Raw genomic sequence first — 21,291 nt, 5'->3', positions numbered from 1 at the left:
AGAGGCAGAGCCCCTAGGGACGGAACTGAGAGCAGCCATAACTGCTTGCTCCGCCCGCCCTGTAGATCCCCGGGGACCCGCCCCGCCCAAGCCCTGCGCAGAGCCATTTGCCGGATAGCCTCAGGCAAACGCTAGATTAGCACCGCCCTAGAGATCCAGCACAGAAGCTCTCCCACTGCAGACACAACTGACTCTCATAGCCAGTTAGCCTGGAGGTCAAATCACCCCTGGTATTACCGACAACAATCAAGGCTTAACTACAAGACTGCGCACAAAGACCACTAGGGGGTGCACCAAGAAAAGATAAAAAAATGCGGAGACAAAGAAACAGGACGCAAATGTCAGAAATGGAAGATATAGAGCTCAAAACCACACTTTTAAGGTCTCTCAAGAACTGTCTAGAAGCTGCTGATAAATTTAGTAAGGCCCTCAAGAAGACTGGTGAGACCCCCGATAAATGTAGTGAGATCCTCAAGAAATCTAATGAGACCCACGATGTTGTGATAAAGAACCAACTAGTAATTAAGCATACACTGACTGAAATAAAGAATATTATACAGACACCCAACAGCAGACCAGAGGAGCGCAAGAATCAAGTCAAAGATTCAAAATGCGAAGAAGCAAAAAACACCCAACTGGAAAAGCAAAATGAAAAAAGAATCCGAAAATACAAAGACAGTGTAAGGAGCCTCTGGGACAGCTTCAAGCGTACCAACATCAGAATTATAGCGGTGCCAGAAGATGAGAGGGACCATGATACTGAATACCTATTTGAAGAAATAATGACAGAAAACTTCCCCCACCTGGTGAAAGAAATAGACTTACAGGTCCAGGAAGCGCAGAGAACCCCAAACAAAAGGAATCCAAAGAGGACCACACCAAGACACATCATAATTAAAATGCCAAGAGCAAAAGACAAAGAGAGAATCTTAAAAGCAGCAAGAGAAAGAAACCCAGTTACCTACAAGGGAATACCCATATGACTGTCAGCTGATTTCTCAACAGAAACTTTGCAGGCCAGAAGGGAATGGCAAGAAATATTCAAAGTGATGAATACCAAGAACCTACAACCAACATTACTTTATCCAGCAAAGCTATCATTCAGAATGGAAGGTCAGATAAAGAGCTTCACAGATAAGGAAAAGCTAAAGGAGTTCATCACCACCAAACCAGTATTATATGAAATGCTGAAAGGTATCCTTTAAGAAGAGGAAGAAGAAGAAAAAGGTAAAGATACAAATTATGAACAACAAATATGCATCTATCAACAAGTGAATCTAAGAATCAAGTGAATAAATAATCTGGTGATCATAATAGAATCAGGGACATAGAAAAAAAAGAAAAGAAAATAGTATTTTACCAAGTCTCCTATCTACCTACTCCAAGGCTTCTGTGAGGACCAAATGAGATGAGGCATGGGAAAACACTTCACAAACATTTGGTTAAACTGTAAAATGTTTGCAACTGGCTATAAAGCAAGTTGGGTTCCTGGGCTGAAGAAACTCCAAGGAGGCTAGTCGCAAGGGAGAGGAAGTTGGGCGTTGCTATGTCACATCATTACCTGGCACCCACAGCAACTGTTTCTGGGCTGGGCTGATGGCCACATTTTGCGCTGCGGGGGAGAGGGGGGTGTCCTTGGCAGTGTTGCCTGTGATTTGGTGGGGTGTCACTCCGGGGTGGTGACAGGGCCTGTGTTCCACTTGGGGGAAGCCAAGTATTGGTATGTCAACGTCAGGCCCATGGTGCCATTTATTTTTAAACTAGAGGCCTGGTGCACGGATTCGGTGCCCCCGGTGCAGGATCAGGGCCGGGGAGGGACTGCGGAAGGGCTCTAGGGCATGTCTGGCCCATCTCGCCCAATCCCAATCGGTTGGACACCAGCAGAAAGCTAACCCCAGTCGAAGCGTCTGCCCTGTGGTGGTCAGTGCACATCATAGCAACTGGTCGGATGGTTGAATGATCGGTCAGACACTTAGCATATTAGGCTTTTATTATATAAGATGGACAGTGCGTGTCATGGCAGCTTCTGCATTGTCTGTCCCCTGGTGGTCAGTGCACGTCATAGCTACTGGTTGGACAAACGGACACTTAGCTTTTATATTGAAATTTATTTTTTATTAGTTTCAGGTGTAGCAGAAAAATGGTTTTTAATCCTCTCATATTCAATATTCTTTTTAAAATGTTTTTATTAATTTCAGAGAGACAGGAAGGAAGAGGGAGAGAGAAATAGAAACATTAATGATGAGAGAGAATCATTGACTGGCTGGCTCCTGTACACCCCCGTACCAGAGATTGAGCCCACAACCCAGGCATGTGCTCTGACTGGGAATCAAATCATGACCTTCTGGTTCATGAGTCAACTCTCAACCACTGAGCAACACAGGTCGGATTCAATATTCTTTTTAAACAAATATTTTACAAATACTTTAAAATTCTGAAATAAAACCCTATATAATAAAAGGGTAATATGCAAACTGACCCTAACAGCAGAAAGACTGGGAATGATTGGTCACTATGACACACACTGACCACCAGGGGGCAGACGCTCAATGCAGGAGCTGCCCCCTGGTGGTCAGTGCGCTCCCACAGGGGGAGCTCTGCTCAGCCACAAGCCAGGCTGATGGCTGCCAGTACAGCGGTGTTGGTGGGAGCCTCTCCCGCCTCCTCAGCAGCGCTAAGGATGTCCGACTGCAGCTTAGGCCTGCTCCCTGCTGGCAAGTGGACATCCCCCAAGGGCTCCCAGGCTGCCAAAGGGATGTCTGATAGCCAGCCTATGCCCAATCCCCCAGGGAGCGGGCCTAAGCCAGCAGGTGGTCATCCCCCGAGGATAAACTCCCCTGGAAAAAGAAACCCAAAAAATAAAAAACAAAAATTGCCCTGTGCATTGTAGGATGTCCAATTATCCCTTACAAAATAGTAGAACCTCCCCCAATCACCGATTCAACAATAAGCACAACAAAATCACCTCCCACAAATTAACAAAGCATCTTATGAAGGAAGTTCACTCTGGCCACTTGCAGAACCACAGCTCTAGGACAATTCCTATTATATCTAAAAGTAGTAATGAATGGGCTCTTTGCACAATTTATCTAGACCTACTTGAAGTGTGTATTTAAAACAGTATAAGGAACATAACTTAGCATACATTTCTATATATCAATGGTGTTTTGTGTATTTGTCCATGTTGTCTGGGGCTAATTCTTGAAGGGTAAAAGACAGGCTAAGTAAAAAATAAACGAGGTAACAAGACAATTGCTAGAAGATAATCTTTTAGAGATATTCTGAAGAAAATAAAATTATTGCTACGTATTTGAAAGTAAAAGATATCCTAGTTTGTACTTCCCTATGTCACCCACTCTTCTTATATAGTAAACACCACACGCAAGAGTTCAGTCTGTGAAGTAACACAGAGTTTCAGGTGAGGAGATAGGTGATTTAGGAGTTAAGGAGTTACAGACCTTTCCCATCTTAAAGATAAGAAACTAAGACTCAGAGAAATTAAGTAAATCATCTAGGATTACACAGAGTCACAGCAGGACCAAAAGAAAGAATTTTTTTCCAAGTAATTAGCATACTTTTAAATTCTTTGTTTCTTTTCCTTATTTTTTTATTTTTTCTTTAAAAGAAATGTTCTTCACAGGGTTACCTAACCCAGCAAGATTCTCAGTCTTGTATCAGTCTTTTGTTTGAGCACCTACACAAATGATCAAAGGCGAAGGACAAGCATTGAACAACTATGAAAACTTTTTAAGGAAGCTATAAGAGGGCACAGGAACTTCACAGTGACAATTAGCCAACTAAACCCTTAGGCTGTAATTACAAACCCATATCCGGTGAATTGTTCATTGGCTTTAAGAGAGGAAAGCATTTAAATGTTCTCAGCTTCCCTGGCAAGTGCCACCAGAGACACTGGATTTTACTTCAAGTTTAAATGACAAGCAGAAATCAACATAAACTTGTTACATACATTAATAAGTTCAACCAAAACCTACTTTGGAAAATCGTGGGAGAAATCTTAACAGAGACTGAAAGGGAATTTTAAAAAAATTAAATGCAATAGAGCTTACCCAGTATTTCTCTCTTTCCTGTTATCTGATATACCTAGAAGAAAAGTGCATGTTCATAAAAGAATAGAACATTATGCCTGATCACTGTGGCTCACTGGTTGAGCATCAACCTATGAACCAGGAGGTCACGGTTAGATTCCTCGTCAGGGCTTATGTCCAGGTGGCAGGCTCATCCCCAGTAGGGGGCGTGCAGGAGGCAGCCAATCAATGATTCTCTCTCATCACTGATGTTTCTATCTCTCCCTCTCCCTTCCTCTCAACATTAGCATTGAAAGGAGCCAGGCACTGACGACATGCATTGCACTACATTTACTAATATTTTTAACCTTTAGGTTTCAATCAGAGGCAACTTAAGTGATGGGATTTTGATTCATCTGGACTTCAGCCCTCTTGTCCTCATTGTTCAAAGACAACAAATCAGCCTTTATTGTTGATTTGTTAACAGTAAAGTATACATTATACTGAGCAATGAAAAACTGAACAGTGTAGAACAGTGGTTCTCAACCTTTGGGCCCTTTAAATACAGTTCCTCATGTTGTGACCCAACCATAAAATTATTTTCATTGCTACTTCATAATTGTAATGTTGCTACTGTTATGAATCGTAATGTAAATATCTGATATGCAGAATGGTCTTAAGCGACCCCTGTGAAAGGGTCGTTCGACCGCCAAAGGGGTCGTGACCCACAGGTTGAGAACCGCTGGTGTAGAATTTCATTTTATAAAAAGTTATTTGATCCAAATCATTATAATTCTATGTAAGAAATATTTCTAAAGTAATTCTACAAATTACTAAAGAATAATTGCTAAAACATTATAAGTTTATCCTCTCAAGTAGAAGATGGCACTCTAAGTTGCTTTTAGAAAATATATCCTTATAATATTTCATACCTACTAATCCAGTAATTCCAGTTCTGTAATTTACATATTTAAAACTCGATTAGGGAAAAATTTTCAGACACAAAGCAAAATATGCAATATGACAAACTTACAAACGAACTCTCCAGACATGAAGCAATAATTAAACAATGATATACCCATTTGGTGGCATATTAAGTAGCCATTTAAACTGGCTTGTCAAGTGTGTGCAATTCTATAGAAGAGTTTATAAATGATATGAAAACAGCAAAATATAAAACCGTACAAAAGTATAATTAGAATTCTGTTTACTGCAAAAAGAGGAAAAACCATGAGCACAATCTAATGCATATAATTAAGGCTGCAAGAAAATATATTAATATAGTTTGAAAGTAACTATGAATAAATATTTCCTTTTTTCAAAGTTTCATTAATGATAGCATACAGCTTATACATTTTTAAAAGTTTCATTTTCAGGACACTGACTAATCCAAACGAAAGGCTCAGGTCAGAGTTATTTTTTTAATGCCATTTTCAGTTAATAAGCCAATAGTACAGCAACCTAAAGACTGGCTGTGATTCCAGCAGGATGTTTTTATGGAATGGCTGTAGGACACTTGATTGACAGCTGGCACCCTCTAGCTCACTGTGCCAAGTGAGCATCCCTAGCACCAGCTCCTAGAGGAGACCTACAGATGGAGCGTGTAGCCCAGGTATTTCTTGCCAAATGGGAGCTCTTTGGTGAAGCATCTTTTAGGAAAAGGTTTCTTGGCTTCCTCTTCAGGATGGTTGGGAAGGACCATCACGCTATCTCCAACTTTCCAATCACCTGGAATGGCAACCCTCTTTTCTGCAGTCAGCTGGAGAGAGATAACGACTCTGAGAATCTCTTCAAAGTTCCTGCCAGTGGTAGCTGGGTGAAGGATAGACAGCTTCTGTTTCTTTTCAGGACCAAAAACAAACACCAGGCGTGCCATCACGGACATGCCCTTTTTGTCCTTCTCTGCTGGGTCCAGCATGCCCAACAGGATAGCGAGGTCCCGGTTCCTATCGTCAATGACAGGAAAAGGTAACTTTTCCGTGGGCACTTCACAGTTGTAAGCACTGATATCCTCGCTCCAGGCTAGATGATGGTCAACACTGTCTACTGAAAGGGCAATCAGCTTAAAGTTCCTCTTGGCAAATTCTGGTGTCAGCTTTGCACCAACAAGTGTTACAAAACATACTATTAAAAAGGGGCTTTTGGTCTAACAGGGTTTAGAGTCACTGGTATAAAATTCTTTAAAGTTCTTTATAGATAAGTTTTACCAATTTGTATTCCCACTACCTTAATAGTTGTATATAGCATCCATTAACAAGATTGTAATCAAGTTCTTGAGTTAATTTGCATTTCTCTAATTACTTGTAAAATCAAACTTTTAAAATATTTAATGGAATCTGTGTTTCTATAAGTGTTTGGTCATAGTATAATTTATAGGTTAGAGATCATTCCACTTAAACATTAATGGTCTTTTTGCATTTCGTAATGAATGATATGTAAAAATGTTAGAATTCTGAGTTATTGACCTGTTTGCTTATCTCAGGCTTTGTAACTTTCAATGTTAAAATATTCTATGCAAATAAACGAAATAATTTGGTATCTTAAAGATTATTTGCTTTGAAAATAATTTTTATTGTGATCACATAAAGCACATAAATTTCTAAAAGACACTTATTCTTGATCTAAAGGGGAACACTTGTAGTTTTTGCCTACTGAGTATGATGTTGGCTGTGGGCTTGTCATACTGGTATATGGCCTTTTTTAGGCTGAGGTATGTTCCCTCTATTCCCACTTTGCTCAGAGTTTTTATCATAAATGGGTATTGGATTTTATCAAATGCTTTTTCTGCATCTATGGATATGATCATGTGGTCTTTATTCTTCATTTTGTTTATGTGATATATCACGTTTATTGTTTTACAAATACTGCACCAACCCTGTATCCCTGGAGTAAATCCCACTTGATCATGGTGTATGATCTTTTCAATGTATTGCTGGATTCGGGTTTGCTAATACTTTGCTGAGGATTTCAGCATCTATGTTCATAAGGGATATTAACCTAAATTTTCTTTCTTTGTCATGTCTTTATCTGGTTTTGGAATTAGGATAATACTGGCCTTATAAAATTAGCTTGGGAGTCTTCCCTCTTCTTGAATTTTTTTGAATAGTTTGAGAAAGATTGCTGTTAGTTCTTTGAATGTTTGGAAAAAATTCACCTATAAAGCTATCCAGTCCAGGACTTTTCTTTGTTGGGAGTTGTTTTATTACTGCTTCAATTTCACTAGTTGTAATCTATCTATTCAGATTCTCTGACTCTTTCTGATTTAGTTTTGGAAGTTTGTATGTATAAATTTAAATTATCCATTTCATCCAGAATGTCCAATTTGTTGGCATATAGTTGTTCATAATATATTCTTACAATCCTTTGTGTTTCTTATGTGTTATGAAATATTCTATTTTAAATTACTTACATTAACTTGAGTTAGAATATTTAACTTTTTATTAATTAATGCTAATCAATTTTTTCAGTGTTCTAATTTTCTTTCGTCTTGCTTACCAACAACAAAAAAGGATGATTATTCTAACGGGGTATATATTTCTAAGAAAGATATATTTTATCCCCACTATATTCTCTCCTCAACCTGTCTCTTCTCTTCCTGAAGCCCAAATGAGTAGAACTGTGAAAAGGGGAACTAACTGTTAAGCCTATTTCAATAACTATTTGACCATAACCATCTTTTAGGGCAAAAGTTGATATTTTCCTAAATAGATAAAAATTAACAGGACAAAGACTTACTACTCACATCTATTACAAAGTATGTGATCTACATATTAGGCAAGTATTCTCTATTTTTAAACATTTTTATTGTTTAAAATAACACATAAATTAAAAAGTACCAAACCAATTATTGAAAAGCAACACTTATTATAAAGCAAACCACAGTCCAGGTCAAGAAATACAACACTGCCCTGGCTGGGTGGCTCAGTTGGTTGGAGTGTCGTCCCATCCACCAAAAGGTTTCGGGTTTGATTCCTAGTCAGGCACATGCTAGGTTGCGGGTTCAATCCCTAGTTGGGGCACAAACGGGAGGCAACCAATTGATATTTCTCCCCCTTCCTCTCTCTCTAAAATCAATCAAAACATATCCTTGGGTGAGGATTTTTTTTAAAAAAAGAAAGAAATACAACACTATCTGCATCTTCAGGGTGTTCCTTTTAAATAGCAACCTCCTCCCCCTCCCTAGCCTCTCACCACAATACTGATTTCTGCGGTAAGCCCTTTTTGCATTTTAATCACTTTAGTTAATAGTAAAAAAGTGAAGCAAATAATTCTGGCTTACTGGATACACTTTTGCATCTATCATGCACATAAATATTTCAGACAAAAGTTTCATTGTCTGGATGACTGTTTCTGTTTCTCACTCCAGTGGCAATGGATCCAACAGACTAACCAGAGTGTTCTCTTGAATGTCAACAAATCTTCATTTGGAACTGGTGTCCAGTCAATTCTGGAACATGTCTCTAACAAGTGACATTATGACAATCAGGAATGACTGTATAGCAAAGGGTACCCACATGTAAGCACTGTGAGTCATGAGTCAAATTGTACAAGAGTGTGGTGATACTGGTGAGTAAATAACCAGCAGCCTTCACATCTAGGAACTGAACTAGTGCCAGAAAGCCATCTGGATGGCAAACAGTAACACGAGAAGAATTTTAAATAGCTTACAGCTGTGGAAAAAGCACTATTCCAGACTCTGAACCTTTTAGTTATTTCTGTCTGCTGTCATGTTCAAAATAAGTTATAATATATAAAAATTAACAGAGCATCCCAAAAAGCTGACATTTCTCCCAAGCCATTTCAGGATTACTCCTTTGCATGCTGGTTTAAGCTGATCTATGTAAGTATTTGTTTGTCTGTTTTATAGCTTTTACTTGGAGACCAATGTTCCTCCTAAGCTATCCAGCCATAAATGACAAAAGCTTCTGTGTGTAGTTTTTATTATCCCTTCACTATTGACATAAACTGAAAATTTAACAACAACAACAAAAAGTAGAGAAAGTTGTCCCTGGTGCCAACTCTTCTTTCACTGCCTATTCTCTCTAGAGGACACAGTACGTCAAGAGAGGCTGGCTGATAGTGTCATCTCAGTGCTAGTACTTGATTAAGAGAGAAAGGAAGAAAAATTATTAGGCTTCAAGTCAATAAGTATTTATTAAGAACTCACGCTGTTTAAGATACCATATCACACCGTAGTTTGGGGAAAGATGGGATTATAAAAATAAAACATGGAGCCCTTTAAAGGCCATCCTGCACCACAGCACTTAGGTCAGCTGAGAAAGACAAGTGGGAAGTACAACTGTTCTGTTTATTCGGATGATGCTCCTTCTTAGACTGCTGGGGGGAGTAAAACTGCTGGGAGAAAGATAGTGAAGGCTTCTATGACCAGTTATAGTATTTTCCACCTCAACCCCCACAGAGCCTCAACCACAAGATATGAGGATGAAATATTGGGAATTTCAGGAAGAGGTTTGGAAAATAGTGTCTAGGGATCAGGAGACCTGACCTTAAAGGTGAGATAGCACCACAGTATTGCTGCCATGAAATCCCCCTCATTGCCTAACTGCTCCTGCCGACCACAAGGACCAGTGCACAATAGAGTAAGTACTGGGAGTTACATGATTTGGAACAGCAATTTTCAACCTTTATCATCTCATGGGACACATAAACTAACTACAAAAACTCTGCAAAAAATACATATTTTGCTGATCTGACCCAAAAAATAGGTATAATTTTGAATGATTTAAAACACACACACACACACACACACACACACACACACACACACACACACACACAAACAAGTAATTACCTACCCTTTTTGCTCCAAAGTGAATTTTAACAAAATCAGGTGCCTATACTGTTCATAAGAATTTTTAGTATCAAGTATTAGTCAATCACATGCAATTTTATTATGCAATATGACCAATAAGATGCAACTCAATTATATGACCTATACATTTATGGCTCAAAACAGGGCATTCACACTGGTCGGCTATTGTTGTATTGGCTGTAGTCATTTCTTTTTATTTGACAATCCAGGGGAAAAGAGGTCAGTGCCCCTGACTAAATAGGTATCATATGTATTAAAAATTCTCGTAGCATACCCGTTGAAAATCACTGGCTTGGGATATCCTAAATAATAAAAGGCTAATATGCAAATAGACCGAACAGCGGAACAACCGAACAACCAGTTACTATGATGTGCGCTGACTACCAGGGAGCGTGCACAGAATATGCTGGGCGTCAGCCGCGGTGGGATGGTGGAGCAGGTGAGCAGGAGCACCAGACCAAGGCGCTGGTCGTTGTCATCAAGGTGAGCCTCTGGTGGTTAGTGAAAATTCTTTGCTCCCGCCCGCCGCGGTCCCACCAGCGCTTGCACCTGCTGCTGGTGCCGGCCCGGCTTGCACCCGCTGCCAGTGCTGGAGCTGCCGCTCGCACCCATTGCCGGTGCCCGGCGCCAGCCCTGATCGCTCGGCACCAGCAGCAGGTGTGAGCGGTGGCTGCTGGCCTCAATCGCCCCTCAGGGCTTCTCCATCTCCCCCTGCTCTTGAGGGGAGATTGGGGCCAGCAGTTGCTTCTCACACCCACTGCCGGCAATGGCCCCACCTGCACCTGCTGCTGGTGCCGGCCCCAATCGCTCCACGCCTTCAGCGGGTGCGAGCAGAGCTGGTGCTGTCAGCACATGGGAGCGGGGGCTGGAGGAGTGAGGCTTCGGCAGACAGGGAACCGGGGGGGGGGGGGGGGGGGGGAGTGGTGGCGGCAGGAGGGGGTGCGGAGGATGGGCCGAGACCTGCCCCTATGCCTACCGCAGCCTGTGGCCCACAGTTCCTTTCAAGGTGCACGAATTCATGCACTGGGCCCCTAGTACTAGTAATAATTCATCACAGGAGTTCACTATGCCTAGGTTCCCAAAAGATCTGATATCTTCATTAATTTATGCTTCAAATTCAGCTTCTGGATGATGTTCTATATTTAATTTACAACAATTTAATATATCACATTATTTAAAAAACCTCAAATCCATTATTTTTAAAGCAGCATAATTTTTCCTTCTGATGAAAACTTTTAAGACCTACTCTCTTAACTACTTCCAAACATACAAGATAGTATTATTAACTATAGTCACCATGTTGTATAGTATTACATCCCCATGGCTTATTTATAACTCAAAGTTTGTACGTTTTGACCCCTTGCATCCATTTTGCCAACCTCTAACCCCCTACCTCTGGCAACCACCAACTGTTCAACTTTTTGTTTTTTAGTTTAGTATAAAAATGAAACTTACATTACCCAACTTTGATCTGTCAAACTTCAGTTAAGAAAACTATCAAAGTAGTTTCCTTTAAATCGTAACTGCTGAAACTTACAGTCCAAATTTATAAATAAACTGATGCAAGCTCTAGTCAGCTTCCTTAATTACGTGTTTATAAATATATTTAATAATCTGAAAATATAGACTATTTAAACAGGTTCTTAATTTAGCATTTAAAAACTAACACATTTGCCTACTACTTTGTACAAACACATAACATCAGAATTACTTCACCTCACATAATGAGCTTCCATTCATGGTAGAGTTGGTACCCAGGGCCTAGATAAAGCTAAAACTATGAGTAGCCTAGTTATGATAACAAGGAGCCAATATTGATGAAAAATCTTTAGCATCTCATATTCCTTCAAAATTGCATTGAACAAGGTGAATGGAGACACAATGGAAACACTTTCCTTGTGCCTTTTAAATTTAATCTCTAAGAAAGAAGGATATGTACTATATTATAAATCTTCTTGAGTATAGATATCTTATTTTATGAGATCTACAAAAATAAGAGATTACCAGGGCCACTGTGAAAGAGACTGCTTTTCTCCTGCCACAGTATGGAACTGGGGCTCTGCACTTGGCAGACTAGATATTCTAACCTCCTGTAGAAAAAAGCAAAACACCATAACGTAAGGAGTTTATGTATATTAAAAATAAAAAACTATTATTGCTTAATAACATATGTGTGTAATGGTATGAAAGGCAAGCAAGAATAACAAAAATTCACAAAACTATAATAGTGATGACCTCAGAGAGGGGTTATACATGCTCATGGGATTGGAGGCTGAACAGTAAGAAATAGTCATGTACTAAGAGTTCTCCAGTGGCATGTTGAAAGAAAATGCCACTTCAGGTGAGGTATTTTTAAAAAGTTAGTGTGCTGCCTATATCTTCTCTTTTCTTTTCCACTGGTTATAGAGAATGAAAGTCATAAGACAGAAGAAATCACCCGGAAGAGAATCCACCCACCAAAGAGGACAATACACTTTAGACTCTTCCAGGAGTAAAAAATAAACATCTACTGTGTCTGAGCCATTATTTTCAGTCTGCTATAGCAATTTGGACTTCACTAAATTTAGTCAAATACATAGTTTAGATCAGCATTTTCAACTGGTGTGCCGCAAGAATTTTTAAAATATGCAATACATGACTATTTAGTCAGGGGCACTGACCTCTTTTCCCCTGGATTGTCCAAAAAAAAAAAAGAAAAGAAAAGAAAAGAAAAAGACAATAGCCAACACAATAGCTGACCAGTAGGAATGCCCTGTTTTGAATCATAAATATGTAAGTCAAACTGATCACATCGCACAATAAGGTTGTGTCTGATTGGGTAATTCTTGGTACCAGAAATTCTTATATACAAATATAGGTACCTGTTGTGTTGTGTGTTTTTTTAAGTCACACTTGAGCAAAAAGGGTAGGTAATTAGTATTATTATATATTTTTGCAAATCAATCAAAATTATACCTATATTATGGAAGATCAGCAAAACAACATTTTTGGTGTGCTGCAGAATTTTAATATTAGTTTATGTGTGACATGAGATGAAAAAGGTTGAAAATCGCTGGTTTAGGTAGCTGCAAGGCCATGATGATTAAAACCCCTGTATCGCCCAGCCTTGCTCAGTGGTTAAGCATTGACCTGTGAACCAGGAAGTCATGGTTTGATTCCACGTCAGGGCACATGCCCAGGTTGTGGGTTTGATCCCCAGTAGGGGGTGTGCAGGAGGCAGCCGGTCAATGATCCTCTCTCATCATCGATGTTTCTCTCTCTCTCTCTCCCTCTCCCTTTCTCTCTGAAATTAACAGAAATAGATTTAAAAAGAAATTCATTCCTTTAAAAATGAATGAATGAATGAATGAATGAATGAATGAATGAATGAATGAATAAATCCCACATATCCTCCTCAGTCATATTCAGTCATTGACTGGTTTACTCTATCACTGTATTTTCCTAATCACCCTTCTTCATCCAAACAGAAAACAGAATCATGAAGAGAAGTGAGGGAACATCATAATGAGAGTACCATTATGACAGTAGCAGATCATTCTCTCCTATTTCAACTCAACAGCTTTCGTCCTTGTTTATCACTTGCACAATGCATTTTTTAATTCACTGGCAGAAATGAATATATTGACTACTCTCTTTCTGCTCCTAACCAGTCATCTAACTAGAATTACTATATTTCTCAGAAGTGGAGATGTACAAAGTATGTGAATTTGAGGCAGGTAAAGCCAAGAGTAATTTCCTAGAAAAGCAGAATTTTAGCACAGATTTGAAGAGAAGAAATTCTAGGTAAAAGGAGAAAGAACGTATGCCAAGACCTAAAAAAAAACCACACAGAAAGGCAGAAAACGGAGAATGGTACTGGAGAGGCTGGCTAGCTCCAGATTCTGGTAGGCCATATAAAAGGTTGCTCTTATTGCAAAAAAACAAGAAGAGATTCAATGAAGATGTCAAACAGGTAAATAGAAATTGATCAAATAATTTTTATAAATTACAGCGAAAAATTAATATGTAAAGAACAAAATCCCAATAGAAAAATGGACAAAATAATTAAACAGAAACTTCAGAGGAGCCCCCCAAAAAACCAGAAACATATGGGAACAAAAAAGTTCAATGTCATTAGCCAGTCACCAAGGAAATGTAAATTAAAACCATAATGCTATGACATTTCATAGATCACTGCTGGTGGGAGAATAAACCAATCCAACCTCTTGCAAAGAATCTGGCATCAAAAATTAGATTATTAGGTTTATATACTAGGAAAATCCTTATCCAAAAATGTCACACGTACATAAATATTCAATGTGGAATTTTTCATAATACCCAAAAACTAGACATAACCTAAATATACATTAATAGAATGATCAATATGTTGTATTGAATATTTTATAATATGGAAAATTAACAAAATACAGCTAGACCAGGGGTGGGCAAACTTTTTGACTCGAGGGCCACAATGGGTTCTTAAACTGGACCGGAGGGCCGGAACAAAAGCATGGATGGAGTGTTTGTGTGAACTAATATAAATTCAAAGTAAACATCATTACATAAAAGGGTACGGTCTTTTGTTTTGTTTTGTTTTGTTTTATTCATTTCAAACGGGCCGAATCCGGCCCGCGGGCCGTAGTTTGCCCACGGCTGAGCTAGACACATCACTACAAATGAACCATACAATGTTAAGAGAAACAAATAATGTGATTTCATTTCTCAAATATAAATACAAAGTTAAATATTGTTCAGAGATATAAATGTAGGTGATAAAGTTATAAAGAAAAGCAAGGACCTAAACAATTCAACAAAGTGTATCTTTGGGAGAAGGAGGGAAATATGATAGAGGAAGGCACATAAGTTAGCTAAGCTGTTACATACATGTTTTATTTCTTACTCTTTAAATTATAAATTTGAGTTTTCATGTGCTCTTCTATATATATGCTACATTTCACAACTTTATAAAATGGATTAAGAGCAATAATATGTGTAAAGGCCCTAAACAGCACCTGGCATGGAAAATCCATTTGATGGGAATCCATTTCCATTTTCCTCTGCTTATGACCTCAGTGTAGGTGACAATCAAATTCAAGCTCCAGATTTCTAGTCCCCTGCCAGCACTATTCTCACCTCAGAATCCTGACTATCCTCAGGCCCCTACTGCTTCTCCGTATAATAGCGGTTCTCAACCTGTGGGTCGCGACCCCTTTGGGTTCAAACGACCCTTTCATAGGGGTCGCCTAAGACCATTGGAAAACATATATAATTACATATTGTTTACAGTAGCAAAATTATAGTTATGAAGTAGCAATGAAAATAATTTTATGGTTGTGGGTCACCACAACATGAGGAACTGTATTAAAGGGTCGCAGCATTAGGAAGGTTGAGAACCACTGCCTTATAACCTTTACCCCTTCCTTCTAGAAGGGAAGTGACATTAGCACCAACAGCAAGGAGCTGTGATCCTGCTAAACTCTATTTCTGCCACCCTTGCTGATATCTGGATAGTGTGTTCCTGAATGACAGGGACAGGCTTTTTCATCTTTGGGGCTCCACATAGTGCCTGATCCAAGTCCTCAGTAACTATTTAAACAGGTAAACAATACAGCTATATTACTAGTGAAAAATAAGATCAAAGTTTAAAATCAGGCTGGTGCTTACTCATGTTCCCCAGGTCCCGTCACAGTTTTAAAGACGCCTCTCTTGACTGCTCAGGAACACCAGAAAGACACATCCAAACTGCTTTGTCCACAAAAAAGGTGGATTTGTACTCATGGCTATATGTAATAAATCTCTATTCACGAACAATTCTTAATATTTTGAGTAAAAATCTAGATCCTTTTTCAAAGTAACATAAACGTTTTTCTATTTAAATTTTAAATATTATAAATGTTATAAACTTAAAATATACTCTGCATTATGCATAAAACTAGTTGATCCTCCACCTAAATAAAACAACAATATTTAATAACATATGTGACTGTTTAGTATGCTCTTATATTGGAAAACTGTATTGAGATCAACAAGGCAGTCATTTATGTTGTCCTTTATATACTACTTCCTCTGTCATGTGACAGTCAAAAGGCTAAGTGAGATGCTTGCAGCAAAGAAAACAATTTTGAAAGGTCATGCTACACAGATAGTCAGAATTTCTTTCACAATATCCTTACTGTGTATGGCAGACTATATGACAATCTGACCACAGTTATTTTCTGAGTAAAGCAAAAAGCATGTTATTTATCAAAAGACCAGAAACAGTAGGCACTCAACAATATAATCTTTATGAACATTTTTTCTAACTGCATAAACATCCAATGCAATTAAAAAGAACCCTGGGGCAAAGAAAGAACTGGAGGAGGAAGAACTGGTAAAAACTGGAAGGCAAGTATAAACCACTCCGTTTATTCATACTGTTCATATAAAATGATAAGAAGCTTCAAGCAAACTTTTTCAAATTAAAACATAATTATACAATATTGAAGACAATGACTATGATTTACTTCAAATTTTCCAAATCTTAATGACAACTGCAAAAAGGTGCAAAGTTTCAAAAACCTCTCTGCAGGGGCTGTAATCCCACCAACATTTTTTCCCTTAATAACTTTTATTGGTCTATTTTCCAACTGAACAAGGAATGTCTTCCCCACCTGTTACATAAATAATGTGTCAATCAACAGGAAGATAAAATTCCTCCAACTACTTTTAAAATTTCCAATCTCAGAGATTAACACGTATATTCTTTGAGAAAGAAAAAAAAAATCATTTAATCCTTTTATCCAATCCTGAGCAATCAGTTATTCTACCTAGAAATGAAAACAACCTCTCTCAATATTGCCACTAAGCTTTCCAGTTCTCATATGCTTCTTGACTCTGGTTCTGACTGAGAAAAATAATCTTTGCCTTACTTACCTATTTCATTGGCAGCGTTCTCCTGAGGCTACTGAAAGTACTTAGTATATTTCAGTATATTTACACTTTATAGCCAAGTTACACAGACATAGTAACCACAAGTTCCTGGAAATGCATTCTTTTTAAGGCCCAGAATTTTAATTCCTGTGAGGATTTCTCACTAATAGAAGAAAGACAACTTTCTTAACCAGTTCTAACTTCATAGTAGAGTATAAGGAATTGTGTTACTTCCAAAACTACTAGAAAACAACATTCTTTTAAGGAAATATACTGAAAACATTCTACTGCCCAAAAGCAAAGATACACTGTAAACCAAATTCAGGCAAAGGCAACCCTGTGTGTTACTGCTGGGAATGTAAAATAATGCAACTGATGTGTAAAAGAGTACAGTGGTTTCTCAAAAATTTAAACATAAAATTACCATATGATCCAGTAATTCCACTTCTGGCTACACACCCAAAAGAACTAAAACCAGGAACTCAAATAGACATTTATCCACCCACATACATGGTGGTATTATTAACAATAGCCAAAAGGTGAAAAGTAACCCTTATGTCCATTGATGGATGAACAATCAACAAAATGTGGCTTATACACACAATGGAGTATGATCCACTTTTAAAAAGAACATTGTGACACATGCTACAACATGGATGAACCTTGAGGACATTATGCTAAGTGAAATAAACCAGCCACAAAAGGATAAATACTGTATGATTCTATTTACATGAGATATCTAGTATAGGCAAATTCACAGAGATAGAAAGTAGAATATTAGATATCTGGAACTAGAGGTGAGAGAGCAATCTCCATGTCCTTGTTTAATGGGTACAGTTTCAGTTTGGGATGATGAAAAAGTTCTGGAGATAAGAGAGTGGTCACGGTTACACAACATTATGAATGTATTAAATACCAGCGAATTGTACTCTTAAAAATTGTTAAAATGGTCATCATAGCTGAATGGCTGTTGGCTGGAGTATCATCCCATACACCAAAAGGTTGTGGGTTCAGTCTCAAGTCGAGGCGCACACAGGAGGCAACCGATCAATTTTCTCTCCCAGGATACCAACCCACCACTGATTATAAACCTCGTAGATAACCTCAAGCCCCAGCTTATTTAAAAAGCAGGATACGAACTATAGTTTTCTTTCTCTTTGCCTAAAAATTCCTTGATTCACCTCTCTTCCATTTGTCTGCTTTCTAAGCAGAAAGGTTGTACTCTTTGGTAAAAGTTAAGCTCTTTGTCCATGTTCTTGATCTCAAAACATCTTACCTCCTCTGGGCAATTAATCACTCTAATTTTTAAGCTACTCTACATGCTCTAATGCAGTGATGGCGAACCTATGACGCGTGTCAGAGATGACACGCAAACTCATTTTTTTGGTTGATTTTTCTCTGTTAAATGGCATTTAAATATATAAAATAAATATCAAAAATATGTGTCTTTGTTTTACTATGGTTGCAAATATCAAAAAATTTCTACATGTGACACAGCACCAGAGTTAAGTTAGGATTTTTCAAAATGCTGACACGCCGAGCTCAAAAGGTTCGCCATCACTGCTCTAATGGATCATTCCTTTTTACAAAATATACCAAGTACTAATGCTAAAAATGTATTTTCCTATGTGGCTAACTCCTCAAAATGACCACTGTCTCACATCCTGCACAAATTCCTTGAAACACATTCTGTTTTATTCTTCCAGCTGTATATTTTGTAAAATCATTTACTTAAACTCTTATGATTCATCCTGGTCTACTCAATCTGTTCTCTCAGTTCAATAACCTCTTAATAATTCAATTCAATGGCCCCTTCTAGGGTATTAAAATCCTTTATCTTCCTACAGTATCTCTTCCTTCTGAAGAGCCCCTCCTTAAAACTCTTTATTGTGCTTGAGAGAAAAACACTGCATGATTATGGTTTCCTTCATGCCTTCCTTATTTTTCCTTTACTGATTCTTTTTAACAACAGCCACCCATTATAACAGGCACTTTCTAAAGTTCAGTGTTTCACCTTTTTTTCTCTGCTCTCTGCTAAGATACTGGAAATATTATCTACTTTCACAGCTTAAACACTATGTGTATTACTCCTAATTCTGTATCTTCATGCCCTAAATTATCTTTTCTTAAATTTCAATCTCATATATCCACATGCAAGGAGATAATTCTCAAAGTTCTACCTGTACCCCCAAAATACAAATATGTCTAACAGAATTCATCATGTTATAGTCCTACCCTCTGAACCTCTAATACCAATCTTTCCTCACAGTTTCCTTACTTTTCTTTTTCTGTTCATGGTACCATCATACTTCTAACCACTGTAACTCAAAATCTTGGATTCATTTATACGACTTCTTTCTTCCATATTCCCTGCCAAATCTACCTATGAAATCTACCCTGCAAAATGAATTCACAGATCAATGACTTTCACTCCTACTACTCATTCGGGTGGTCATTATTTCCCTTCTTCAGCATTTATCAATGCTATAATTAACCAATTAATTTCATAGCTATTTGTTAAGCTCCTAACTTGCCTGCTAGACTAAAAGCTCAGATTAGCAGGCAAGATAACATCAGGCAGGGAATGTCCATCCTTAACAAGAATAATGAGGGTGTTAACAGTATAACCACGTTATTTATCATCCAAATCAGTAGACTTGAGAGTAAAAAATGGCATTAAAAATAGCTGTGTAATTACACAGTATTATGTGTCAATTATATTTCAAAGTTGGAAAAAATAGTTGGGCATCTACAAGAGCCTTAACCCAGGATATATATGATCACACTAATTTTAGTTAAATGATTGCTGCATCCTAAGTACATACTACATGATGGTTTAGTAAATGAATTAAGAGCTGAAATATTCACTTTATCACCTCCTTATTCTTTACTCCATTGCTAGCTTACTTTTAGCCACAAACACTGTCCCTGAAATGGGCCCTGCTAGAGCCAGCAATGAATGACCTTTTAACTGCCAAATTCAAAACAGTTTCTTTAGTTTTCAATTAACCTCTCTAAAAAGTTTTCAACATTACTTAGCCCCTCCTCTCTTTCATGAAGCTCTGTTAACTCTGTCGTAAACTAATCCTAAACTGTCTTAAAACAAGACCTAGTACCCCCAGCTCCCACCCCAAATAAACTAAAAGATTTAGAATCTAACCAATATTCACAGTTTCCTTCTATATTTTACTTCTGGAAAAATAATGTAAGTAATCAAAGATACAAAATTGAATCCTTACCTGGAAATGGTAGCCCCCATTTCAGTCTTTTAGGAAAACAGATGGCATTACTTATTTTTTTAAACGAAGTTTTCATGGAAGACTTTATCAGATTAGAAGATACACTACAAAAAACAAGTAAAGATAAAAGGTATTAACATTAAATGTGCTAAATTAAAAATAAACAAAATAAATTTTATTACTTTTATAACATTTAATTACTCATAACTATATTTTTTAATATGGGGAAATATAAAACACACATGAATCACAATATTAAAATTATAGAATGTTAAAACTGGAAGGGGCATAAGTAGATTTCCTATGCAACTAAATGCTCTCCTCTTTCTTTAAACCTTCCTATATAATAAAAGGCTAATATGCAAATAGACCAAATGATGGAACGACTGGTTGCTATGATGTGCATTGACCAGCGGGGGCAGATGCTCAATGTAGGAGCTGCCCCCTGGTGGTCAATGCGCTCCCACAGGGGGAGCACCACTCAGCCAGAAGCTGGGCTCATGGCTGGGGAACACAGCAGGGGTGGCAGGAGCCTCTCCTGCCTCCATGGCAACACTAAGGACTCCTTGGGGGATGTCTGATTGCCGGCTTACGCCCACTCCCGGCAGAGAATAGGCCTAAGCTGGCAGTCGGACATCCTTAGCCCTGCTGCAGAGGTGTGAGAGGCTCCCACCAATGCCGCTGCACTCGCCAGCCATGAGCCTGATTCAGAGCTTCTGGCTGAGCGGCACTCCCCCTGTAGGAGCACAATGACCACCCGGGGCAGCTCCTGCATTGAGCATCTGCCCCCTGGTGGTCAGAGCGTGCCATAGCAACCAGTCGTTCTGACATTCAGTTGATTTGCATATTAGCCTTTTATTATATAGGGGGTGTGTGTGCATGTGTATTGATTTCAGAGATGAAGGGAGAATGAGAGAGGATAGAAACATCAATGATGTGAGAGAATCATTGATTGGCCAGCTCCTGCATGTCCCCTGCTGGGGATTGAGCCTGCAACTTGGGCATGTGCCCTGACCAGAAATCGAACTGTGACCTCCTAGTTCATAGGCTGATGCTCAACCACTGAGTCACACTAGCTGGGCTGCTTTTTCATTCTAAATTTTATTTTTATTGATTTATAGAGGTGACAATGGTTAATAAAATTATATAGGTTTCAAGTGTACAATTCTATAATACATGATCTGTATATTACATTTTGTGTTCACCATCCAAAGTTATTACTTTTTGAAAAACAACCGTCACATATGCATATATTTCTAAATTACATTTTATTTGCTTGTGTCCCCTGCTCCTTTTTCAGCTTGAT

At 38.3% G+C, this 21,291-nt stretch overlaps 2 protein-coding genes across 9 annotated transcripts in view; both read right to left on the bottom strand.

Annotated features, from left to right (window-relative positions):
* Nucleotides 1-21,291, bottom strand: part of PIK3CB (phosphatidylinositol-4,5-bisphosphate 3-kinase catalytic subunit beta) — a 144,783-nt gene that overhangs the window by 86,660 nt on the left and 36,832 nt on the right. For 7 of the 8 annotated variants that reach the window (XM_036332409.1, XM_036332411.1, XM_036332415.1 and 4 more), the window contains exon 2: nt 19,986-20,089. The exons of the other annotated variant lie outside the window; for it this stretch is intronic. The gene's annotated coding sequence lies outside the window, so the exon portion shown is untranslated. The remainder of the gene's footprint in view (nt 1-19,985; nt 20,090-21,291) is intronic. 8 annotated transcript variants of the gene reach the window in all.
* Nucleotides 4,695-6,932, bottom strand: LOC118668603 (peroxiredoxin-6-like). Its single transcript, XM_036333810.1, has 2 exons — nt 6,900-6,932; nt 4,695-6,171 (listed from the first exon to the last, which is right to left on the bottom strand). Exons 1-2 carry the CDS (start codon nt 6,930-6,932, stop codon nt 5,614-5,616), a joined length of 591 nt encoding a protein of 196 aa, XP_036189703.1. The 3' UTR covers nt 4,695-5,613.

Source organism: Myotis myotis, unplaced genomic scaffold, assembly GCF_014108235.1.
Source record: "Myotis myotis isolate mMyoMyo1 unplaced genomic scaffold, mMyoMyo1.p scaffold_m19_p_13, whole genome shotgun sequence".
Taxonomy (NCBI): Eukaryota; Metazoa; Chordata; class Mammalia; order Chiroptera; family Vespertilionidae; genus Myotis; species Myotis myotis.
Note: the sequence above shows the minus strand (reverse complement) of the source record. Positions and strands in the feature narration are given on the sequence as shown.